The sequence below is a fragment of the Oncorhynchus tshawytscha genome, unplaced genomic scaffold (genome assembly GCF_018296145.1).
Source record: "Oncorhynchus tshawytscha isolate Ot180627B unplaced genomic scaffold, Otsh_v2.0 Un_contig_2591_pilon_pilon, whole genome shotgun sequence".
NCBI lineage: Eukaryota > Metazoa > Chordata > Actinopteri > Salmoniformes > Salmonidae > Oncorhynchus > Oncorhynchus tshawytscha.
In genome coordinates, this window is record NW_024609749.1 from 110,725 (window position 1) to 137,500 (window position 26,776).

The 26,776-nt window shown below is 46.4% G+C and overlaps 1 protein-coding gene across 1 annotated transcript in view; it reads right to left on the reverse strand.

Moving 5' to 3' along the window:
• The window catches only part of LOC112241006 (ATP-binding cassette sub-family C member 9), a 68,880-nt gene that overhangs the window by 41,508 nt on the left and 596 nt on the right, over positions 1–26,776 (reverse strand). The window contains 12 exon segments of the mRNA XM_042317556.1: positions 4,381–4,557; positions 4,829–4,963; positions 8,803–8,958; positions 9,779–9,943; positions 16,964–17,149; positions 17,289–17,395; positions 18,571–18,706; positions 18,920–19,086; positions 19,313–19,434; positions 20,324–20,465; positions 24,521–24,695; positions 26,314–26,355. Of these exon segments, the coding sequence (XP_042173490.1) occupies positions 4,381–4,557; positions 4,829–4,963; positions 8,803–8,958; positions 9,779–9,943; positions 16,964–17,149; positions 17,289–17,395; positions 18,571–18,706; positions 18,920–19,086; positions 19,313–19,434; positions 20,324–20,465; positions 24,521–24,671 (1,644 nt within the window). The 5' untranslated portion in view covers positions 24,672–24,695; positions 26,314–26,355.

Below are 26,776 nucleotides of genomic sequence, written 5' to 3' on the forward strand. Positions count from 1 at the left end.
TGTGTGTGTCTCACTAGACATGGAGGTGTAGAGGGCCACGGTGTGTGTGTCTCACTAGACATGGAGGTGTAGAGGGCCACGGTGTGTGTGTCTCACTAGACATGGAGGTGTAGGACAGAGGGCCACGGTGTGTGTGTCTCACTAGACATGGAGGTGTAGAGGGCCAAGGTGTGTGTGTCTCACTAGACATGGAGGTGTAGAGGGCCAAGGTGTGTGTGTCTCACTAGACATGGAGGTGTAGAGGGCCAGGGTGTGTGTGTCTCACTAGACATGGAGGTGTAGAGGGCCAGGTGTGTGTGTCTCACTAGACATGGAGGTGTAGAGGGCCAAGGTGTGTGTGTCTCACTAGACATGGAGGTGTAGAGGGCCACGGTGTGTGTGTCTCACTAGACATGGAGGTGTAGAGGGCCAAGGTGTGTGTGTCTCACTAGACATGGAGGTGTAGAGGGCCAAGTGTGTGTGTGTCTCACTAGACATGGAGGTGTAGAGGGCCAAGGTGTGTGTGTCTCACTCACTAGACATGGAGGTGTAGAGGGCCAAGGTGTGTGTGTCTCACTAGACATGGAGGTGTAGAGGGCCACGGTGTGTGTGTCTCACTAGACATGGAGGTGTAGAGCCACGGTGTGTGTGTCTCACTAGACATGGAGGTGTGTGTGTGTCTCACTAGACATGGAGGTGTAGAGGGCCACATGGAGGTGTAAAGAGGGTGTGTGTGTCTCACTAGACATGGAGGTGTAGAGGGCCACGGTGTGTGTGTCTCACTAGACATGGAGGTGTAGAGGGCCACGGTGTGTGTGTCTCACTAGACATGGAGGTGTAGAGGGCCAAGGTGTGTGTGTCTCACTAGACATGGAGGTGTAGAGGGCCAAGGTGTGTGTGTCTCACTAGACATGGAGGTGTAGAGGGCCACGGTGTGTGTGTCTCACTAGACATGGAGGTGTAGAGGGCCACGGTGTGTGTGTCTCACTAGACATGGAGGTGTAGAGGGCCAAGGTGTGTGTGTCTCACTAGACATGGAGGTGTAGAGGGCCAAGGTGTGTGTGTCTCACTAGACATGGAGGTGTAGAGGGCCAAGGTGTGTGTGTCTCACTAGACATGGAGGTGTAGAGGGCCAAGGTGTGTGTGTCTCACTAGACATGGAGGTGTAGAGGGCCAGAGGGTGTGTGTGTCTCACTAGACATGGAGGTGTAGAGGGCCAAGGTGTGTGTGTCTCACTAGACATGGAGGTGTAGAGGGCCAAGGTGTGTGTGTCTCACTAGACATGGAGGTGTAGAGGGCCACGGTGTGTGTGTCTCACTAGACATGGAGGTGTAGAGGGCCACGGTGTGTGTGTCTCACTAGACATGGAGGTGTAGAGGGCCACGGTGTGTGTGTCTCACTAGACATGGAGGTGTAGAGGGCCAAGGGTGTGTGTGTCTCACTAGACATGGAGGTGTAGAGGGCCAAGGTGTGTGTGTCTCACTAGACATGGAGGTGTAGAGGGCCATGGGTGTGTGTGTCTCACTAGACATGGAGGTGTAGAGGGCCAAGGTGTGTGTGTCTCACTAGACATGGAGGTGTAGAGGGCCAAGGTGTGTGTGTCTCACTAGACATGGAGGTGTAGAGGGCCAAGGTGTGTGTGTCTCACTAGACATGGAGGTGTAGAGGGCCAAGGTGTGTGTGTCTCACTAGACATGGAGGTGTAGAGGGCCAAGGTGTGTGTGTCTCACTAGACATGGAGGTGTAGAGGGCCAAGGTGTGTGTGTGTCTCACTAGACATGGAGGTGTAGAGGGCCACGGTGTGTGTGTGTCTCACTAGACATGGAGGTGTAGAGGGCCACGGTGTGTGTGTCTCACTAGACATGGAGGTGTAGAGGGCCACGGTGTGTGTGTGTCTCACTAGACATGGAGGTGTGTCTCACTAGACATGGAGGGCCACGGTGTGTGTGTCTCACTAGACATGGAGGTGTAGAGGGTCTCCTAGACATGGAGGTGTAGAGGGCCAAGGTGTGTGTCTCACTAGACATGGAGGTGTAGAGGGCCACGGTGTGTGTGTCTCACTAGACATGGAGGTGTAGAGGGCCAAGGTGTGTGTGTCTCACTAGACATGGAGGTGTAGACAGAGGGCCACATGGAGGGGTGTGTGTGTCTCACTAGACATGGAGGTGTAGAGGGCCAAGGTGTGTGTGTGTCTCACTAGACATGGAGGTGTAGAGGGCCAAGGTGTGTGTGTCTCACTAGACATGGAGGTGTAGAGGGCCAAGGTGTGTGTGTCTCACTAGACATGGAGGTGTAGAGGGCCAAGGTGTGTGTGTCTCACTAGACATGGAGGTGTAGAGGGCCAAGGTGTGTGTGTCTCACTAGACATGGAGGTGTAGAGGGCCATGGAGGTGTGTGTGTGTCTCACTAGACATGGAGGTGTAGAGGGCCAAGGTGTGTGTGTCTCACTAGACATGGAGGTGTAGAGGGCCAAGGGTGTGTGTGTCTCACTAGACATGGAGGTGTAGAGGGCCAAGGTGTGTGTGTCTCACTAGACATGGAGGTGTAGAGGGCCAAGGTGTGTGTGTCTCACTAGACATGGAGGTGTAGAGGGCCAAGGTGTGTGTGTCTCACTAGACATGGAGGTGTAGAGGGCCAAGGTGTGTGTGTCTCACTAGACATGGAGGTGTAGAGGGCCAGGTGTGTGTGTCTCACTAGACATGGAGGTGTAGAGGGCCAAGGTGTGTGTGTCTCACTAGACATGGAGGTGTAGAGGGCCACGGTGTGTGTGTGTCTCACTAGACATGGAGGTGTAGAGGGCCAAGGTGTGTGTGTCTCACTAGACATGGAGGTGTAGAGGGCCAGGTGTGTGTGTCTCACTAGACATGGAGGTGTAGAGGGCCAAGGTGTGTGTGTCTCACTAGACATGGAGGTGTAGAGGGCCAAGGTGTGTGTGTCTCACTAGACATGGAGGTGTAGAGGGCCAAGGTGTGTGTGTGTCTCACTAGACATGGAGGTGTAGAGGGCGAAGGTGTGTGTGTGTCTCACTAGACATGGAGGTGTAGAGGGCCAAGGTGTGTGTGTGTCTCACTAGACATGGAGGTGTAAATCAAATCAAATCAAATCAAATTTTTTGTCACATACACATGGTTAGCAGATGTTAATGCGAGTGTAGCGAAATGCTTGTGCTTCTAGTTCCGACAATATATCCTTCCGGCGCCGACAGAGATGGCCGCCTCGCTTCGCGTTCCTAGGAAACTATGCAGTTTTTTTTTTTTTTACGTGTTATTTCTTACACTAGTACCCCAGGTCATCTTAGGTTTCATTACATACAGCCGAGAAGAACTACTGAATATAAGATCAGCGTCAACTCACCATCAGTACGACCAAGAATATGTTTTTCGCGATGCGGATCCTGTGTTCTGCCTTACAACCAGTGCCACGGAGCGGATTACATCGACTCAGAAAAAGAGGGAAACGAAGCGGTCTTCTGGTCAGACTCCGGAGACGGGCACATCGTGCACCACTCCCTAGCATTCTTCTTGCCAATGTCCAGTCTCTTGACAACAAGGTTGATGAAATCCGAGCAAGGGTAGCATTCCAGAGGGACATCAGAGACTGTAACGTTCTCTGCTTCACGGAAACATGGCTAACTGGAGAGACGCAATCCGAAGCGGTGCAGGTGTAGAGGGCCAAGGTGTGTGTCTCACTAGACATGGAGGTGTAGAGGGTGTGTGTGTCTCACTAGACATGGAGGTGTAGAGGGCGAAGGTGTGTGTGTGTCTCACTAGACATGAAGGTGTAGAGGGCGAAGGTGTGTGTGTGTCTCACTAGACATGAAGGTGTAGAGGGCGAAGGTGTGTGTGTGTCTCACTAGACATGGAGGTGTAGAGGCCGAAGGTGTGTGTGTCTCACTAGACATGGAGGTGTAGAGGGCCCAAGGTGTGTGTGTCTCACTAGACATGGAGGTGTAGAGGGGGCGCAGGTGTGTGTGTGTCTCACTAGACATGGAGGTGTAGAGGGCGAAGGTGTGTGTGTGTCTCACTAGACATGGAGGAGTAGAGGCCGAAGGTGTGTGTGTCTCACTAGACATGGAGGTGTAGAGGGCGAAGGTGTGTGTGTGTGTGTCTCACTAGACATGGAGGTGTAGAGGGCCAAGGTGTGTGTGTGTCTCACTAGACATGGAGGTGTAGAGGGCCAAGGTGTGTGTGTGTGTGTCTCACTAGACATGGAGGTGTAGAGGGCCACGGTGTGTATGTGTGTCTCACTAGACATGGAGGTGTAGAGGGCCAAGGTGTGTGTGTGTCTCACTAGACATGGAGGTGTAGAGGGTGAAGGTGTGTGTGTTTCACTAGACATGGAGGTGTAGAGGGCGAAGGTGTGTGTGTTTCACTAAACATGGAGGTGTAGAGAGCGAAGGTGTGTGTGTGTCTCACTAGACATGGAGGTGTAGAGTGCGAAGGTGCGGAGGCTGGTGAGCTCTTTGCCCCTGGTATCTTCTACACTGTCACAGAAGATGTTCTCCCAGGCGTACAGCTTCAGCAGCTTGATCCCCTTCAGAATCTCTGTGGTCTTCTTCAGACGTTCCGTAGACTGGTCCTGTCAGAAGAGGGCGATGCCTTACTGAAGATTTAAACTATAAAATAATATAAATATATTCTCATTTCAACTGTTTTTAAAGGTTATTGTTTCCTTATCATATACTGTTTCCCTCATCACAACAGAAAATAACTGAAATCACTCAAATGTAGGCTATTTACTGGTAAAGCTTGCAGGTTCATATCTAAAGAGACAGTGAAACTACGATCTAAGGGATTGGTGCAGGCAGTGTACAACCTGAGTGTCTCAACGTGAACAGAGGGTGACTCACCAGGGTGCTCTTCTGGGTGTCAGCCAGCTTGGTAGCGATCAGGTATTGGACTGGAGCCAGCAGCACGATGACTGAAGCTCCAATCAGAGCACTGGTCCCCAGCAGGTAGTACAGCAAGATCACGCCCATCACAATCTGAGCAGGAACACAACACAAAGGTATGAGGGATATATTGGGGAGTTATTAGGGATATATTAGGGAGTTATCAGGGATATATTAGAGATATATTAGGGAGTTATTAGGGATATATTAGGGAGTTATCAGGGATATATTAGGGATATATTAGGGAGTTATTAGGGATATATTAGAGAGTTATTAGGGATATATTAGGGAGTTATTATGGAGTTATTATGGATATATTAGGGAGTTATTATGGAGTTATTAGGGATAGAGTAGGGAGTTATTATGGAGTTATTAAGGATATATTAGGGAGTTATTAGGGATATTTTAGGGAGTTATTAGGGATATATTATGGAGTTATTATGGAGTGATTAGGGATATATTAGGGAGTTATTATGGAGTTATTATGGATATATTAGGGAGTTATTATGGAGACGATTTATCCGGAGGCTGCATTCATTGTAGCTGGGGATTTTAACAAGGCTAATCTGAAAACAAGACTCCCTAAATTTTATCAGCATATCGATTGCGCAACCAGGGGTGGAAAGACCCTGGATCATTGTTACTCTAACTTCCGCGACGCATATAAGGCCCTGCCCCGCCCCCCCTTTCGGAAAAGCTGACCACGACTCCATTTTGTTGATCCATGCCTACAGACAGAAACTAAAACAAGAGGCTCCCACGCTGAGGTCTGTCCAACGCTGGTCCGACCAAGCTGACTCCACACTCCAAGACTGCTTCCATCACGTGGACTGGGAGATGTTTCGTATTGCGTCAGATAACAATATTGACGAATACGCTGATTCGGTGTGCGAGTTCATTAGAATGTGCGTTGAAGATGTCGTTCCCATAGCAACGATTAAAACGTTCCCTAACCAGAAACCGTGGATTGATGGCAGCATTCGTGTGAAACTGAAAGCGCGAACCATTGCTTTTAATCAGGGCAAGGTGTCTGGTAACATGACCGAATACAAACAGTGCAGCTATTCCCTCCGCAAGGCTATCAAACAAGCTAAGCGCCAGTACAGAGACAAAGTAGAATCTCAATTCAACGGCTCAGACACAAGAGGTATGTGGCAGGGTCTACAGTCAATCACGGACTACAGGAAGAAATCCAGCCCAGTCACGGACCAGGATGTTTTGCTCCCAGGCAGACTAAATAACTTTTTTGCCCGCTTTGAGGACAATACAGTGCCACTGACACGGCCTGCAACGAAAACATGCGGTCTCTCCTTCACTGCAGCCGAGGTGAGTAAGACATTTAAATGTGTTAACCCTCGCAAGGCTGCAGGCCCAGACGGCATCCCCAGCCGCGCCCTCAGAGCATGCGCAGACCAGCTGGCCGGTGTGTTTACGGACATATTCAATCAATCCCTATACCAGTCTGCTGTTCCCACATGCTTCAAGAGGGCCACCATTGTTCCTGTTCCCAAGAAAGCTAAGGTAACTGAGCTAAACGACTACCGCCCGTAGCACTCACATCCGTCATCATGAAGTGCTTTGAGAGACTAGTCAAGGACCATATCACCTCCACCCTACCTGACACCCTAGACCCACTCCAATTTGCTTACCGCCCAAATAAGTCCACAGACGATGCAATCTCAACCACACTGCACACTGCCCTAACCCATCTGGACAAGAGGAATACCTATGTGAGAATGCTGTTCATCGACTACAGCTCGGCATTCAACACCATAGTACCCTCCAAGCTCGTCATCAAGCTCGAGACCCTGGGTCTCGACCCCGCCCTGTGCAACTGGGTACTGGACTTCCTGACGGGCCGCCCCCAGGTGGTGAGGGTAGGCAACAACATCTCCTCCCCGCTGATCCTCAACACTGGGGCCCCACAAGGGTGCGTTCTGAGCCCTCTCCTGTACTCCCTGTTCACCCACCTGCGGACGACACAACAGTGGTAGGCTTGATTACCAACAACGACGAGACGGCCTACAGGGAGGAGGTGAGGGCCCTCGGAGTGTGGTGTCAGGAAAATAACCTCACACTCAACGCCAACAAAACTAAGGAGATGATTGTGGACTTCAGGAAACAGCAGAGGGAACACCCCCATCCACATCGATGGAACAGTAGTGGAGAGGGTAGCAAGTTTTAAGTTCCTCGGCATACACATCACAGACAAACTGAATTGGTCCACTCACACAGACAGCATTGTGAGGAAGGCGCAGCAGCGCCTCTTCAACCTCAGGAGGCTGAAGAAATTCGGCTTGTCACCAAAAGCACTCACAAACTTCTACAGATGCACAATCGAGAGCATCCTGGCGGGCTGTATCACCGCCTGGTATGGCAACTGCACCGCCCTCAAGCCGTAAGGCTCTCCAGAGAGTAGTGAGGTCTGCACAACACATCACCGGGGGCAAACTACCTGCCCTCCAGGACACCTACACCACCCGATGCTACAGGAAGGCCATAAAGATCATCAAGGACATCAACCACCCGAGCCACTGCCTGTTCACCCCGCTGTCATCCAGAAGGCGAGGTCAGTACAGGTGCATCAAAGCTGGGACCGAGAGACTGAAAAACAGCTTCTATCTCAAGGCCATCAGACTGTTAAACAGCCACCACTAACATTGAGTGGCTGCTGCCAACACACTGTCAATGACACTGACTCAATTCCAGCCACTTTAATAATGGGAATTGATGGGAAATGATGTAAATATATCACTAGCCACTTTAAACAATGCTACCTTATATAATGTTACTTACCCTACATTATTCATCTCATATGCATACGTATATACTGTACTCTATATCATCGACTGCATCCTTATGTAATACATGTATCACTAGCCACTTTAACTATGCCACTTGGTTTACATACTCATCTCATATGTATATACTGTACTCGATATCATCTACTGTATCTTGCCTATGCTGCTCTGTACCATCACTCATTCATATATCCTTATGTACATATTCTTTATCCCCTTACACTGTGTATAAGACAGTAGTTTTTTGGAATTGTTAGTTAGATTACTTGTTCGTTATTACTGCATTGTCGGAACTAGAAGCACAAGCATTTCGCTACACTCGCATTAACATCTGCTAACCATGTGTATGTGACAAATAAAATTTGATTTGATTTGATTTGAGTTATTAGGTATATATTATGGAGTTATTATGGATATATTAGGGAGTTATTAGGGATATATTAGGGAGTTCTTATGGAGTTATTAGGGATATATTAGGAGTTATTATGGAGTTATTAGGAATAAATTGGGGAGGGATATATTAGTTATTAGGGAGTGTGATATATTGGAGTTATTAGGGATATATTAGGAAGTTATTAGGGATATAGTTGTGATATATTAGGGAGTTATTAGGGATATAGTTGAGATATATTAGGGAGCTATTAGGGATATATTATGGAGTTATTAGGGATATATTAGGGAGTTATTAGGGATATAGTTGTGATATATTAGGGAGTTATTAGGGATATATTATGGAGTTATTAGGGATGTATTAGTGATATATTATTGATGCATAATATTACGGTCATATTGGTACTGGCAGATAATGGCTTAAAAAATACATACCTGTTAACCCATATTCTGGGACAAAATCATGCTTTGGCGTCCAATTTGTTGGCCGGATCATACCTAGAGACTATGTCCAGGTAGATTGTATCTTACCAGCATGGCCCCACCTGCACTTACGTCAAATTGACCTCAAACGTTTTTTGTTGTTGTTGCATTTTAAATGAACAATAACCCTTTTCCTAACCTTAACCTAATTCTCCTAACCTGCTACGTTCATTATCCTAACCTACTGCGTAAATTCTCCTAACCTGCTACGAAAAGTAGATTTTGACATAAGCTGAATTCTATCTAGTCAAAACCCACCTGCACTGGCATGGCCCAGAGGTTGGGACACAAGAAGAGGAACCACATGAGCTGGTTGGTTTCTATGGCAACCAGGTTGTTGATCTGGCCCAGGGTCATCTCTCCCATGGACATGTTAGAGGTGGACAGACGCAGGATCTTGTTGTAGATCATCGCCTAGGAAACGGACAGGACAGAGGACATTAACAACCTACTAGATACAGTACATTCACTTCTGTGACTGCCTACGGCTGTCCTGATTCTCCACCTCTGTGACTGTCTACGGCTGTCCCGATTCTCCACCTCTGTGACTGTCTACGGCTGTCCCGATTCTCCACCTCTGTGACTGTCTACGGCTGTCCCGATTCTCCACCTCTGTGACTGTCTACGGCTGTCCCGATTCTCCACCTCTGTGACTGCCTACGGCTGTCCCGATTCTCCACCTCTGTGACTGCCTACGGCTGTCCCGATTCTCCACCTCTGTGACTGCCTACGGCTGTCCCGATTCTCCACCTCTGTGATTGTCTACGGCAGTCCCGATTCTCCACCTCTGTGACTGCCTACGGCTGTCCCGATTCTCCACCTCTGTGACTGCCTACGGCTGTCCCGATTCTCCACCTCTGTGACTGTCCAGATTCTCCACCTCTGTGACTGTCTACGACTGTCCAGATTCTCCACCTCTGTGACTGTCTACGACTGTCCAGATTCTCCACCTCTGTGACTGTCTACGACTGTCCAGATTCTACACCTCTGTGACTGTCTACGACTGTCCAGATTCTCCACCTCTGTGACTGTCTACGGCTGTCCCGATTCCCCACTTTATTTTTGCACCTCCCCGTCATGAATTGAACAACGGCAGAAACTCCCGTCAGCCAATGACTACACATCTAATGTTTTTAAATCTATGACAGAGACTGAACAAGTGAACACTTTGGGTAAAGGATGGAGAATCGGTGACGCAGTATCCTACAAATCCCAGAATCCTCCAGTCAGTCACCAGCAGGGCTCCACGGAGGTTGATGCCGGTCTCTATGGTGACATAGTAGGAGGCCTGTAGGAAGGTCCGCTGTAGCACCAGGGCCAGGAACAGCAGAACAGCCAGCACTGACGTATTCTGGAGCAGCTCGTTGGATGACATGAAGTAGACCTCGAAATAGGGGACCTGATAGACAGTCACACACACACACACACACACACACACACACACACACACACACACACACACACAGATAGTAGGTTAGAGCAGATGTAGGGGACTGTAAAAAGCAAGACCTGACAATACCCAGACCCCGTCACTACCCAGACCCTGTCACACACAGAGAAGGACAGAGAGTGAGAGTGTGAGATGAGTGAGGAATTTTCCATGTCACTTAGAAATGCACGCCTGCAGTACTTCAGCCTAAACTCTCTGTTCCTCTGTTCAGCCCTCTGACACCGGCACTGTGCACGATGCTCTACTTTAGAGAGAAGTTCCTCTGTTCAGCCTCTAACATGATGCTCTACTTTAGAGAGACGTTCCTCTGTTCAGCCCTCTGACATGATGCTCTACTTCAGAGAGAGACGTTCCTCTGTTCAGCCCTCTGACATGATGCTCTACTTTAGAGAGACGTTCCTCTGTTCAGCCCTCTGACATGATGCTCTACTTCAGAGAGAGACGTTCCTCTGTTCAGCCCTCTGACATGATGCTCTACTTGAGAGAGACGTTCCTCTGTTCAGCCCTCTGACATGATGCTCTACCTTAGTTCATCAGTTCAGTGCTGCTGACTCCCCACAGGTCCCAGGATAGTTTATTTCTGTGTCCTAAATGGATTTCTGGTGTACCTTTAAAAGTTAGTTGAGGAAAGTGTGTGTGTGTTTCTGTATCTGTGTGTGTGTGAGGGTGTGAAATATGCTGTGGGATCATTTGTGTCTATAATATAATTGGTCTAATGGGGGTGACGTGGTGGCTGGGACAGGGACAGGGTTGGGAACAATGGCGCTGTCCACGCCTCATGACATCACAGAGGAAGTGAGTCATCATGAGAAGACGAGCAGACCACCCTGCTGCGCCCTCATGGCGGTACGATGTCGATGACACAACCCACAGCGTCAGACAGTGAGCTAACTATATAATAAACTATTTATCTCTATGGAGCTAACTAGCCAACAGTCACAACAACATGGAGGAATGTGTCACACAAACAAGACGTCTGCTGTATCAAATTGAATCACTTGAATTAGCCGTAACGGGCATAACATAGGAGGAACGAACAGGAACTATGGTACCAGGAGCAGAGTTATGGACTGATGGGAACAGGAACTATGGTACCAGGAGCAGAGTTATGGGCCGATGGGAACAGGAACTATGGTACCAGGAGCAGAGTTATGGACTGATGGGAACAGTAATTATGGTACCAGGAACAGAGTTATGGGCCAATGGGAATAATTATGGAACTATGGTACCAGGAACAGAGTTATGGGCCAATGGGAACAGTAATTATGGTACCAGGAGCAGAGTTATGGAATGGGAACAGTAATTATGGTACCAGGAACAGAGTTATGGGCCAATGGGAACAGTAATTATGGGACCAGGAGCAGAGTTATGGCCCAATGGGAACAGTAATTATGGGACCAGGAACAGAGTTATGGGCCAATGGGAACAGTAATTATGGTACCAGGAGCAGAGTTATGGCCCAATGGGAACAGTAATTATGGGACCAGGAACAGAGTTATGGGCCGATGGGAACAGTAATTATGGTACCAGGAGCAGAGTTATGGCCCAATGGGAACAGTAATTATGGTACCAGGAACAGAGTTATGGGCCGATGGGAACAGTAATTATGGTACCAGGAGCAGAGTTATGGGCCGATGGGAACAGTAATTATGGGACCAGGAACAGAGTTATGGGCCGATGGGAACAGTAATTATGGTACCAGGAACAGAGTTATGGGCCGATGGGAACAGTAATTATGGTACCAGGAGCAGAGTTATGGGCCAATGGGAACAGTAATTATGGTACCAGGAGCAGAGTTATAGGCCAATGGGAACAGTAATTATGGAACCAGGGCAGACTTAACCAATGGGGTAATTAACCAGGAACAGAGTTATGGGCCGATGGGAACAGTAATTATGTTACCAGGACCAGAGTTATGGGCCGATGGGAACAGTAATTATGGTACCAGGAGCAGAGTTATGGGCTGATGGGAACAGTAATTATGGTACCAGGAACAGAGTTATGGGCGATGGAACAGTAATTATTACCAGGACCAGAGTTATGGGCCGATGGGAACAGTAATTATGGTACCAGGAACAGAGTTATGGGCCGATGGGAACAGAAATTATGGTACCAGGAGCAGAGTTATGGGCCGATGGGAACAGGAATTATGGTACCAGGAACAGAGTTATGGGCCGATGGGAACAGTAATTATGGGACCAGGAACAGAGTTATGGGCCGATGGGAACAGAAATTACGAGACCAGGAACAGAGTTATGGGCCGATGGGAACAGTATTTATGGGACCAGGAACAGAGTTATGGGCCGATGGGAACAGTAATTACGAGACCAGGAACAGAGTTATGGGCCGATGGGAACAGGAGCAGAGTTATGGGCCGATGGGAACAGTAATTATGGGACCAGGAGCAGAGTTATGGGCCGATGGGAACAGTAATTATGGTACCAGGAACAGAGTTATGGGCCGATGGGAACAGTAATTATGGTACCAGGAGCAGAGTTATAGGCCAATGGGAACAGTAATTATGGTACCAGAAGCAGAGTTATAGGCCAATGGGAACAGTAATTATGGAACCAGGAGCAGAGTTAAGGCCCAATGGGAACAGTAATTATGGTACCAGGAACAGAGTTATGGGCGATGGGAACAGTAATTATGGTACCAGGAGCAGAGTTATGGGCCGATGGGAACAGTAATTATGGTACCAGGAACAGAGTTATGGGCCGATGGGAACAGGAATTATGGTACCAGGAACAGAGTTATGGGCCGATGGGAACAGTAATTATGGGACCAGGAACAGAGTTATGGGCCGATGGGAACAGAAATTACGAGACCAGGAACAGAGTTATGGGCCGATGGGAACAGTATTTATGGGACCAGGAACAGAGTTATGGGCCGATGGGAACAGTACGAGACCAGGAAATTATGGGCCGATGGACCAGGAGCAGAGTTATGGGCCGATGGGAACAGTAATTATGGTACCAGGAACAGAGTTATGGGCCGATGGGAACAGTAATTATGGTACCAGGAACAGAGTTATGGGCTGATGGGAACAGTAATTATGGTACCAGGAGCAGAGTTATGGGCCGATGGGAACAGTAATTATGGTACCAGGAGCAGAGTTATGGGCCCAATGGGAACAGTAATTATGGTACCAGGAACAGAGTTATATGGGGCCAATGGGAACAGTAATTATGGGAACAGGAGCAGAGTTATGGGGATGGGAACAGTAATTATGGTACCAGGAACAGAGTTATGGGCCAATGGGAACAGTAATTATGGTACCAGGAACAGAGTTATGGGCTGATGGGAACAGTAATTATGGTACCAGGAGCAGAGTTATGGGCGATGGGAACAGTAATTATGGTACCAGGAACAGAGTTATGGGCCGATGGGAACAGTAATTATGGTACCAGGAACAGAGTTATGGGCCGATGGGAACAGTAATTATGGTACCAGGAACAGAGTTATGGGCCGATGGGAACAGTAATTATGGTACCAGGAGCAGAGTTATGGGCCGATGGGAACAGTAATTATGGGACCAGGAACAGAGTTATGGGCCGATGGGAACAGTAATTATGGGACCAGGAACAGAGTTATGGGCCGATGGGAACAGTAATTATGGGACCAGGAGCAGAGTTATGGGCCGATGGGAACAGTAATTATGGTACCAGGAGCAGAGTTATAGGCCGATGGGAACAGTAATTATGGTACCAGGAACAGAGTTATGGGCCGATGGGAACAGTAATTATGGTACCAGGAGCAGAGTTATGGGCCGATGGGAACAGTAATTATGGTACCAGGAACAGAGTTATGGGCCGATGGGAACAGTAATTATGGTACCAGGAACAGAGTTATGGGCCGATGGGAACAGTAATTATGGTACCAGGAGCAGAGTTATGGGCCGATGGGAACAGTAATTATGGTACCAGAAGCAGAGTTATAGGCCAATGGGAACAGTAATTATGGAACCAGGAGCAGACTTAAGGCCCAATGGGAACAGTAATTATGGTACCAGGAACAGAGTTATGGGCCGATGGGAACAGTAATTATGTTACCAGGACCAGAGTTATGGGCCGATGGGAACAGTAATTATGGTACCAGGAACAGAGTTATGGGCTGATGGGAACAGTAATTATGGTACCTGGAACAGAGTTATGGGCCGATGGGAACAGTAATTATGGTTACCAGGAACAGAGTTATGGGCCGATGGGAACAGTAATTATGGTACCAGGAACAGAGTTATGGGCCGATGGGAACAGTAATTATGGTACCAGGAGCAGAGTTATGGGCGATGGGAACAGAATTATGGTACCAGGAACAGGCGATGGGAACAGTAATTATGATGGGAACAGTAATTATGGGACCAGGAACAGAGTTATGGGCCGATGGGAACAGTAATTATGGGACCAGGAACAGAGACGATGGGAACAGTAATTATGGACCAGGAACAGAGTTATGGGCCGATGGGAACAGGAGCAGAGTTATGGGCCGATGGGAACAGTAATTATGGGACCAGGAGCAGAGTTATGGGCCGATGGGATCAGTAATTATGGGACCAGGAACAGAGTTATGGGCCGATGGGAACAGTAATTATGGTACCAGGAGCAGAGTTATAGGCCCAATGGGAACAGTAATTATGGTACCAGAAGCAGAGTTATAGGCCAATGGGAACAGTAATTATGGTACCAGGAGCAGAGTTATGGGCCAATGGGAACAGTAATTATGGTACCAGGAACAGAGTTATGGGCCGATGGGAACAGTAATTATGGTACCAGGAGCAGAGTTATGGGCCGATGGGAACAGTAATTATGGTACCAGGAGCAGAGTTATGGGCCGATGGGAACAGGAATTATGGTACCAGGAGCAGAGTTATAGGCCGATGGGAACAGTAATTATGGGACCAGGAACAGAGTTATGGGCCGATGGGAACAGAAATTACGAGACCAGGAACAGAGTTATGGGCCGATGGGAACAGTAATTATGGTACCAGGAACAGAGTTATGGGCCGATGGGAACAGTAATTACGAGACCAGGAACAGAGTTATGGGCCGATGGTAACAGGAGCAGAGTTATGGGCCGATGGGAACAGTAATTATGGTACCAGGAACAGAGTTATGGGCCGATGGGAACAGTAATTATGTTACCAGGAGCAGAGTTATGGGCCGATGGGAACAGTAATTATGGTACCAGGAGCAGAGTTATAGGGATGGGAACAGTAATTATGGGACCAGGAACAGAGTTATGGGCCGATGGGAACAGTAATTATGGTACCAGGAACAGAGTTATGGGCCGATGGGAACAGGAGCAGAGTTATGGGCCGATGGGAACAGTAATTATGGGAACAGGAGCAGAGTTATGGGCCGATGGGAACAGTAATTATGGTACCAGGAACAGAGTTATGGGCCGATGGGAACAGTAATTATGGTACCAGGAACAGAGTTATGGGCTGATGGGAACAGTAATTATGGTACCAGGAGCAGAGTTATAGGCTGATGGGAACAGTAATTATGGGACCAGGAACAGAGTTATGGGCGATGGGAACAGTAATTATGGGACCAGGAACAGAGTTATGGGCGATGGGAACAGTAATTATGGGACCAGGAACAGAGTTATGGGCCGATGGGGTAATTATGGGACCAGGAACAGAGTTATGGGCCGATGGGAACAGTAATTATGGGACCAGGAACAGAGTTATGGGCCGATGGGAACAGTAATTATGTTACCAGGAGCAGAGTTATGGGCCGATGGGAACAGTAATTATGGGACCAGGAACAGAGTTATGGGCCGATGGGAACAGTAATTATGGGACCAGGAACAGAGTTATGGGCCGATGGGAACAGAAATTATGGGACCAGGAACAGAGTTATGGGCTGATGGGAACAGTAATTATGGTACCAGGAGCAGAGTTATAGGCTGATGGGAACAGTAATTATGGGACCAGGAACAGAGTTATGGGCCGATGGGAACAGTAATTATGGGACCAGGAACAGAGTTATAGGCTGATGGGAACAGTAATTATGGGACAAGGAACAGAGTTATGGGCCAATGGGAACAGTAATTATGGGACCAGGAACAGAGAACGATGGGAACAGGAGCAGAGTTATGGGCGATGGGAACAGTAATTATGGGACCAGGAACAGAGTTATGGGCCGATGGGAACAGTAATTATGGTACCAGGAGCAGAGTTATGGGCCGATGGGAACAGTAATTATGGTACCAGGAGCAGAGTTATGGGCTGATGGGAACAGTAATTATGGGACCAGGAACAGAGTTATGGGCCGATGGGAACAGTAATTATGGACCAGGAACAGAGTTATGGGCTGATGGGAACAGTAATTATGGGACCAGGAACAGAGTTATGGGCCGATGGGAACAGTAATTATGGGACCAGGAACAGAGTTATAGGCTGATGGGGAACATGGGACCAGCAGAGTTATGGGCCGATGGGAACAGTAATTATGGGACCAGGAACAGAGTTATGGGCCGATGGGAACAGTAATTATGGGACCAGGAACAGAGTTATGGGCCGATGGGAACAGGAGCAGAGTTATGGGCCGATGGGAACAGTAATTATGGTACCAGGAGCAGAGTTATGGGCCGATGGGAACAGTAATTATGGGACCAGGAACAGAGTTATGGGCCGATGGGAACAGTAATTATGGGACCAGGAGCAGAGTTATGGGCCGATGGGAACAGGAGCAGAGTTATGGGCCGATGGGAACAGTAATTATGGGACCAGGAGCAGAGTTATGGGCGATGGGAACAGTAATTATGGGACCAGGAGCAGAGTTATGGGCCGATGGGAACAGGTAATTATGGGACCAGGAACAGAGTTATGGGCCAGGAACAGGAGAGTTATGGGCTGATGGGAACAGTAATTATGGGACCAGGAACAGAGTTATGGGCTGATGGGAACAGTAATTATGGGACCAGGAACAGAGTTATGGGCTGATGGGAACAGTAATTACACACCACACTCCCTTCCTTGACGGGCTTTTTGTTGAGATGTTCGACGATGCCATAGATGCAGAGCGGCCCTGCGAAGCCCAGCAGATCCGCCAGGTAACGGAAGGTACTGCTGAGGAGGATGGGTCGGCCAAACGCCCGGTACATAGAACGCCAGATGGATGGAGCCTTCTCTGGGTCCTCGGCATTCTGCTAGGAGGGGGAGGAGACAGGGATGGAAGGGTTACAACTACACAGGAGAGTTCCACTACAATGAATTCCAGGATCCATTGAATGGTATGTCACTGTCAGAAGCAGAATATGAAACTCTGTCACTCCCTCCTCCACTCACCCTCTGATCCTCGTAGGCGTCTTTGAGCTTCAGGTAGTTGGTGAGGGCTCTCATGGCGATGGGGAGTTTGCCAATCTTCTTCAGTTCAATGGGTCTTTTATGGGCTCCTGTGATCAAGCCATCAATCCATCCAAATAATTGTACATCAATCAAAGTCCTTTTAACATCAGCAGCTGTCACAAAGTACTTTACAGACACCCAGCCTAAACCCCAAGAGCAATCATTGTGCTTTTAACATCAGCAGCTGTCACAAAGTACTTTACAGACACCCAGCCTAAACCCCAAAGAGCAATCATTGTGCTTTTAACATCAGCAGCTGTCACAAAGTACTTTACAGACACCCAGCCTAAACCCCAAGAGCAATCATTGTGCTTTTAACATCAGTAGCTGTCACAAAGTACTTTACAGACACCCAGCCTAAACCCCAAGAGCAATCATTGTGCTTTTAACATCAGCAGCTGTCACAAAGTACTTTACAGACACCCAGCCTAAACCCCAAGAGCAATCCATGTGCTTTTAACATCAGTAGCTGTCACAAAGTACTTTACAGACACCCAGCCTAAACCCCAAGAGCAATCATTGTGCTTTTAACATCAGTAGCTGTCACAAAGTACTTTACAGACACCCAGCCTAAACCCCAAGAGCAATCATTGTGCTTTTAACATCAGCAGCTGTCACAAAGTACTTTACAGACACCCAGCCTAAACCCCAAGAGCAATCATTGTGCTTTTAACATCAGCAGCTGTCACAAAGTACTTTACAGACACCCAGCCTAAACCCCAAGAGCAATCAATGTGCTTTTAACATCAGCAGCTGTCACAAAGTACTTTACAGACACCCAGCCTAAACCCCAAGAGCAATCATTGTGCTTTTAACATCAGCAGCTGTCACAAAGTACTTTACAGACACCCAGCCTAAACCCCAAGAGCAATCCATGTGCTTTTAACATCAGCAGCTGTCACAAAGTACTTTACAGACACCCAGCCTAAACCCCAAGAGCAATCATTGTGCTTTTAACATCAGCAGCTGTCACAAAGTACTTTACAGACACCCAGCCTAAACCCCAAGAGCAATCATTGTGCTTTTAACATCAGCAGCTGTCACAAAGTACTTTACAGACACCCAGCCTAAACCCCAAGAGCAATCATTGTGCTTTTAACATCAGCAGCTGTCACAAAGTACTTTACAGACACCCAGCCTAAACCCCAAGAGCAATCAATGCAGAAGTGGAAGAACAGTGGCCAGGAAAAACACCTGGAAGGAAGGAACCTAGGAAACGAACCTATAATCAGGGGGTTCATCCACCAGTATGTGGCCTTGGAGAGGAGGTTGACGAAGGGCTGGAGGAACCTCACTCCCAGGTCCTGAAGGTCCTCTGGAGGCTTTACCTTCTGGGGGTTGGCGAAGAACACGTACCTCTTCACGGACACCAGGACACAAAGACAGAGACAGACACACACACACCAGGTAAAAAAGTAAAAAGCCAACAGGAGCTGAAATAAAGACCATGCATCTGCTATCAGATCACATCAGTACACCACATCACATCCTCCTCTTCCTTCTTGTCTTTATATAGAACCTCTATGACCCCTGACCCAGGAAGCAGTCAGTCCACCAGTGTTCTAACTCACCCTGACCCTGATGACGTTGATCTCTACAGCCATGAGGAGTCCGTACAGAACGACCAGCAGGGCTGTGATACAGAACCTCAGGTGCAGCACTCCAACGCCGTACTCTGCAAACTTCCACAGCTTGATGGACTTGGTGATGAACGCCAGAACCCAGTAGATAAACAGAGCTGAGGAAGGAGGAGGTTGGTCACTTCGTGCACTACTTTCCCCAGAGATGTATTACAAGTATACTTTATGATGTACAGCAGAATGGTAGATGTGTAGCTAACTGTGTTTGGGCCATCTGCCATAGCCTCTAAACTACTGCACCAAAGGGAGGCTGATTCAGCGCTGCTCAAACACTAACTGTTCATTTGGAGTAATGAATGCACTGATGGTATCATTTCGACTCACCCAGCAGTAGTTTGGGGAAGTTGGAGGTTTCTATGTTGTGGTAGTACACCACAGATGTAGTGGCTGCTATGAAACCCATAAACGCTGGCATAAAGAGGTGGAGGTGATTGGTGTCCATCTGTCTGAAAGGATGGAGAGACAGGAGGTTGCATCAATACTCAAAGAAACAAAGTCACTTTGTTATGCCATGTATCTCTGCTTTATAGGTTGACGTTGTATTCAGTCTCATACAGTTAACATACAGTTAACCCAGTGGCATTCAAACTTTTTCGCCAGGATTGCTGGGGACCCCATTTTTCGCAATAATTTATCACAACCCCACCAACAAATCTAATGACACAAGCTTAAAATCAGTACATTTCGATTTTTTACATCAACAAATAACCTTTTTTTTCAAATGAAAAAAAAACAATAAATAAATTTACTCAATACAATTTTATTTTTCAAATGATCCTTCTCAAAAACGCTTGTATATTGTACCATACAATAATCTGTACTCTTAATTTTTTGTCCCCCCACCCCTCCCAAAATTGAAATATATTTTTATCAAATGTTGTGCGACACTGAAACTGTTCATGGAAGGAAGCTGCTAGCTTCAGCCACTAAATAAGCAGGTGGTGCAATCAACAGGTTTTGATGCAGGGTTTGTGATGCATCAGACGATGGCTCCGATCATAGCTTTGTGTTACTGCAGCATTGTGGAGGATCTTATTGGTTACAGTCTGGGTGAACTGGAGAGTGGGGTTATTTTGAGGGACAGTGGTTTCATTTTTCTATAAACATTGGTCTGGAGGGAAGCAAGGAAATTCAATAGTTCACTGCACCTGAAACTTGGGAGTCATTTGTTTTAGGACACAACAATGACAGAGAGGAATAGCACTTCTTCTGTAATCTCAGCAACGCAGAACAAAATCTCATGTGAACACTGGCTTCTGACCAGCTACTAACGTTTCCTTTTCCACAGTACACTACCTCTTTGGTAACAGGAAGTCGTTTTAGGGGGTTTCTTACTTGTTGGAGACGATTCCCTCAGCGATCTCACAGACGTGGACAAACAGCAGAGTGAATGTGAGGATCCAGCGCAGGTTGTGTCCAGGGAAGTGGAGCCAGGTGTTATGGTGGATCTGAACCTTAGAGCTCTGACTGCCCCAGCCTAGGGGGAGGGAAGTGGAGCCAGGTGTTATGGTGGATCTGAACCTTAGAGCTCTGACTGCCCCAGCCTAGGGGAGGGAAGTGGAGCCAGGTGTTATGGTGGATCTGAACCTTAGAGCTCTGACTGCCCCAGCCTAGGGGGAGGGAAGTGGAGCCAGGTGTTATGGTGGATCTGAACCTTAGAGCTCTGACTGCCCCAGCCTAGGGGGAGGGAAGTGGAGCCAGGTGTTATGGTGGATCTGAACCTTAGAGCTCTGACTGCCCCAGCCTAGGAGAACACACACACTCAGATAAACAGGAACATAAGCACACACGCCTAAGAACACATGCACAAACATGCAAACACACAGGGTTGGGCAGTAACGTAATCCACAAGTAATCCAAGTAATGACGTTACTCATTCAGAGTAATCCAAAGGATTACATTACTGATAACTTTATTTGTCATGTAATCTGTAATCAGTAACAGACGAAGTACACAGATAAACACAGCAGTTCATTTTAAAGCAAACTGCATTATCAAGGTTTTCCTGCCAAACAATGAAAGTCATGGATATTCTGGGTGACTCTTGGATAATGCAGGCAACTTTGGCAAGTGCCCTCAATGGTTAACTGTTTGTAAACCTTTAACTTTAATGGTCAACTGTTTGTAAACCTATAAGTCTAATCGTCAACTTTAACTGTTTGTAAACGTCAGAACATACAGTAACACAGAAACAGTGTCTCCATAAACAGTCAGAACAGTGTTATTTTTGTAAACATCTAAGACCAATGGTGAACTTCAACTGTTTGTAAACTTTACTGTTTGTAAACCTATAAGACCAATGGTGAACTTCAACTGTACAGGTGCATCAAAGCAGGGACCGAGAGACTGAAAAACAGCTATCTCAAGGCCATCAGATTGTTAAACAGCCATCACTAACATTGAGTGGCTGCTGCCAACATACTGACTCAAATCTCTAGCCACTCTAATAATAAAAAATTGGATGTAATAAATGTATCACTAGTCACTTTAAACAATACCACTTTCTATAATGTTTACATACCCTACATTACTCATCTCATATGTATATACTGTACTCTATACCATCTACTGCATCTTGCCTGTCGTTCGGCCATCGCTCATCCATATATTTATATGTACATATTCTTATTCATTCCTTTACACTTGTGTGTATAAAGTAGTTATTAGGTTATATTACTTGTTAGATATTACTGCATGGTGGGAACTAGAAGCACAAGCATTTCTCTACACGAACATTAACATCTGCTCACCATGTGTATGTGACCAATACAATTTGATTTGATTTGATTTGAAATGAAAACACACACACAAAGATTTGACCAGGAAGCATCATTTAATGTTTTCCTCAGGGACTGGGCTGCTAGTCAGAGCCATTCCCATTAAGCAGATGAGCAACAGACACACCCAGTCAGTTTCCCCAGAGTAGGCCTTCTAGAACAACACAACAATAGATTGTTATCAGTAAACGTTGGGTTAAAGTGCAGAATGTTGGATTTGTCTGCTGGGGGGCAGAGAGGCCCCCACTCCGCTAAAACCATTGACAACTGCGTGCCATTTTCAAGGAGTTGCCAACTAAATGTTACCAACTAAATCTGGTTGTAATAGGATCACCTATTAATTTATGATTATTCCATGCAAAGAAAATGTGCACATTTAGCTCCATATTATAGTTACACAGCCAGTAACTGCATGCTTTTCACCATCAGTAAACATAGTTAATGTCATTTCAGATAGGCTACAGTACGTGAGGGTAGCATATTGATTCGGCATGTAGCTAACTTGCTAAGGAAGCAATGTGTGTTTATTAGCTTGCTTCATCAGAGAAGACTTTTGGAAAGAGATTGAAATCAGCTAGTAGCCTATATTTTGAGTCTAAAATCGCCCTGGTGAAGTTGTCTCCTTGCTACTGACCTAGCTAATTTATCCACGTAAAGTTAGCTGTTAGCTGTTAGCTGTTAGCTGTTAGCTAGCCAAATTGATGTGATTGGGGAAATTACATGATAAGAGAGTGATGCTGAGAGTCAGATTTTTCACTAAAATGTATGTCAAACAAAAAACAATGATTGCCAAGTTGAACAAACCAGACCCTTATATGCACGAGGACGACTTATAACAACTTCCACTGAACATTTTACAAGAACACATTTACACCAGTGCAGATGCAACGTTTGTTAACAGAATAATGGTTTGTGCTGTTGGTGCCGTCATTCTGTTACCAAATTTTGCATCTGACCTGTTCTTCAAGAAAACTTGTTTTTCTATGTTTTCTCACAGTCCCACAACAACTCAGAGACCACGATCCCACAGTCCCACAGTCCTCCTGCTCAGTTAGATAAAGTCTGGGCCAGAGCCAGGAGTCTAACCAGCTGTTCTGTGGTCTGGGGTGAGCTGTTTTATGTTGACTGGGGAAAATGAGACTGACAGCCAGCAGATCAATGAAGAACACATTTTTTTATTTAACTAGGGAAGTCAGTTTCAGAACAAATTCTTATTTTCAATGACTGCCTAGAAACAGTGGGTTAACTGCCTTGTTCAGCGGCAGAACGACAGATTTTTACCTTGTCAGCTCGATGAATCGATCTAGCAACTTTTCGGTTGCTAGTCCAACGCTCTAATCACCAGGCTACCTGCTGCCCCACATACAGACCAGTGCTGAATGTCCGACACAAGATCAATCATAGGGCTTTACACAGAGTTTCCTATCTTCTACACAGGACTGTGAGTCTGTAACAGTGGAATTGATTAAACCCAGTCGGTGGTCAGTAGGCGTTATGATGCTTCAAGGCTTTATATGAACGGTGAGACTGAAAGCTCAGAAAGAATAAAAAATAGCTTGTATACAGTGCAGCATTTAATACTGCTTTCTGTTGGTGAAGCAGGTGTGGGGGATGACAGTAGCTTGTATACAGTGCAGCATCTTAATACTGATTTCTGTTGTTGAAGCAGGTGTGGGGGATGACAGTAGCTTGTATACAGTGCAGCATCTTAATACTGATTTCTGTTGGTGAAGCAGGTGTGGGGGATGACAGTAGCTTGTATACAGTGCAGCATCTTAATACTGATTTCTGTTGGTGAAGCAGGTGTGGGGGATGACAGTAGCTTGTATACACAGCATCTTAATAAAGCAGGTGTGGGGGATGACAGTAGCTTGTATACAGTAAAGCATCTTAATAGTGTTTTCTGTTGTTGAAGCAGGTGTGGGGGATGACAGTAGCTTGAATATAGTGCAGCAACATAACAGTGTTTTCTGTTGTTGAAGCAGGTGTGGGGGATGAAAGGATTGTTACCAAAGGCATCCTTGAATCATGTTGCTTTGGGATTGTCACGAACACACCCACATTAACACCCACACAAACACAAACACAGACCATCAGAGCTAAAGCAATTCTGTCCCCTTCTGATCCCATTGTGTCCCCTTCTGAGCCTGTTCTGTCCCCTTCTAAGCCTGTTCTGTCCCCTTCTGAACCTATTCTGTCCCCTTCTGAGCCTATTCTGTCCCCTTCTGAGCCTATTCTGTCCCCTTCTGAACCTATTCTGTCCCCTTCTGAGCCTGTTCTGTCCCCTTCTGAGCCTATTCTGTCCCCTTCTGAACCTATTCGGTCCCCTTCTGAGCCTATTCTGTCCACTTCTGAGCCTGTTCGGCCCCCTTCTGAGCCTATTCTGTCCCCTTCTGAGCCTGTTCTGTCCCCTTTTGATTCTATTCTGTCCCCTTCTGAGCCTGTTCTGTCCCCTTTTGATTCTATTCTGTCCCCTTCTGATTCTATTCTGTCCCCTTCTGAGCCTGTTCTGTCCCCTTTTGATTCTATTCTGTCCCCTTCTGATTCTGTTCTGTCCCCTTCTGATTCTATTCTGTCCCCTTCTGACCCTATTCTGTCCCTTTTTGAGCCCGTTTTGTTCCCCTCTGGTCCAATTCTGTCCATGTTTGTTTTAAACCTTTTTCTGTGTGATCTCTAGGATTAAAGGTTGTCACATGTGCACGCACACACAAACACACACATCATGAAGGTAAAGGACTATGCATGGTCCACGTACCAATGAAGAGGATAGGGAAGGTGATGAAGAGCAGGAAGACGTGAGGGACCAGGTTGAGGGCGTCCACGAAGCAGCCATTGTTCAACATCCCCGTATCCACACTGTAGGCATTCTTGGTCACATTGTTGCCACAGAACGACAGGCCAGCCATGCCACCTTATTGGTCCAGAGAAGCCTGGGGGGAGGACCCAAGCCACAAAACTGTCAATCAAGGCAAGAGCACCAGCTAGTCTAGTGGTTGGACAATGGAGAGATAAACAATGAAAGTGGTCTAGTCGTAATGCTCTTTTAAAGGTGAATCAGCTTTTAAAAAACACAGGATACATTAGTAAGACTAAAGTGCTTTCATGATTCAAATAACATTAGCCAACGGATAGAGACTCTTTATGTAGTGTTGTTGTCACGCCCTGGTCGAAATATTTTGTGTTTATCTTCATGTATTGGGTCAGGCCAGGGTGTGGCATGGGGTTTTGTATGTGGTGTGTATATATTGGGATTGTAGCTAGTGGGGTGATCTAGCAAAGTCTATGGCTGTCTGGAGTGGTTCTCAATCAGAGACAGGTGTTTATCGTTGTCTCTGATTGGGAACCATATTTAGGCAGCCATATTCTTTGAGTTTGTGGTGGGTGATTGTCCTTAGTGTCCTTGTTCCTGTCTCTGTGTTAGTTTACACCAGTAGAGGTTCTGTGTTAGTTTACACCAGTATAGGCTGTTTCTTAGTGGTTTTCGTTACGTTCTTTGTTTTGTAGTGTTGAATATTGATTCGTGTTTTACGTTGTTCATTAAACATGGATCGCAATCTACACGCCGCATTTTGGTCCGACTCTCCTTCACACCTAGAGAACCGTTACAGTTGTGGCGTCTCTTGTCTTGATGTGTGTTTTGTCCTAGTGTCCTTTTTTTTAAAAATATATATTTTTAAATCCCAGCCCTGTTTTGTGTTGGGTTTGTGGGTGATTGTCCCCGCAGGAGGTCTTTTGGTGTGCCTTCATTGTAAATAATAATGTATTCTTAACTGACTTGCCTAGTTAAATACAGGTTAAGTAAAACATTTAAAATAAACTATGCTTAGAGAGTTTACATGGATCAATAATCATTAAAGGGAGGAATGCATCATACTATTTCCCAAGACTTGACTTTTTCTAATGCAATTTGTGTTAATGCCTGTCCTTGACAACAGAGACCTCACTAACCTCTGTTGACATGGTTGACAACACTGACACTAAGAGCAGTGCACTGTTATTCACCTGCCTACACCAATTCTTCAAGGCACTACACTGGCACCACAAGTCAAACTGGAATATCTTACTACACAAATATACCTCTGCTTTATTCTGTGTTTCAAGACATGAAATGATGGTACACCTTGATAAGGAATGATCTAGTCTGATGATAGAGAAGGTTGCGGTTTATTCTAGAGAAGCATCACTGACATCCAAGAACTGCTCATCTTATTCCTCCCCTTTCTAAATAAAAGTCCTGTTGGCTCTCAAAATAATGGAGCCAATCACATGAAATAATTAAACAAACAAATGTTACCAAACGATGTTAACATTCATAGGTTTAATATTTATATAGGGCTTTTATACCAAATGCATTTTATACAAGTAGTTGTCCAATTGAAGCTGGAAAGTCGTTTTCCGAATGTTATTCTGCTAAGAACTCAACGCCACTCACAAGAAGATTCGTTTTCAGACCTCTCCTGTGAGTTATATGACCCTGTAGCTGAACACATGGCACAACATAGCATATACGGCCATAACAGAATAATAATAGAGATCAATGTAGCTTACCTCAGAGAAGTGTCCTTATTGACGCGGTTTCATTCAGGTCGCCTGGTTTTTGGAGACAGTAACCCCACAGCATAAATTGGAGGTGGTTATTTTTAGCCTTATAGCGCATCGGCTGGCCATACTGCTCCCCCCTATCGGATTTCAAAACTTGACCAAGTCTGGTGAGGCAAACTTCCCTTGCCGCTAGGGTCCAGCACCAACCATGTGGTGCGGTAAGGTACATGTGTAGGAATGGTAGACATACAGGCTACAACGTCAGGTTTTATAAAACAGATTCATATTTTTAAGAGGGTTCCATTTCTTAGGCAAAGGCTTCAGTAAATATTTATATATATTTTTTTATGAACACACAAACTGTATTCTGTGACTGAATATAAATATACGATTTGTCCATATAGTTTATACTTGGAATTGACATGTCTTCTACAAGGACATGGGAGGACCTTGGATAGGCAAGTCTACA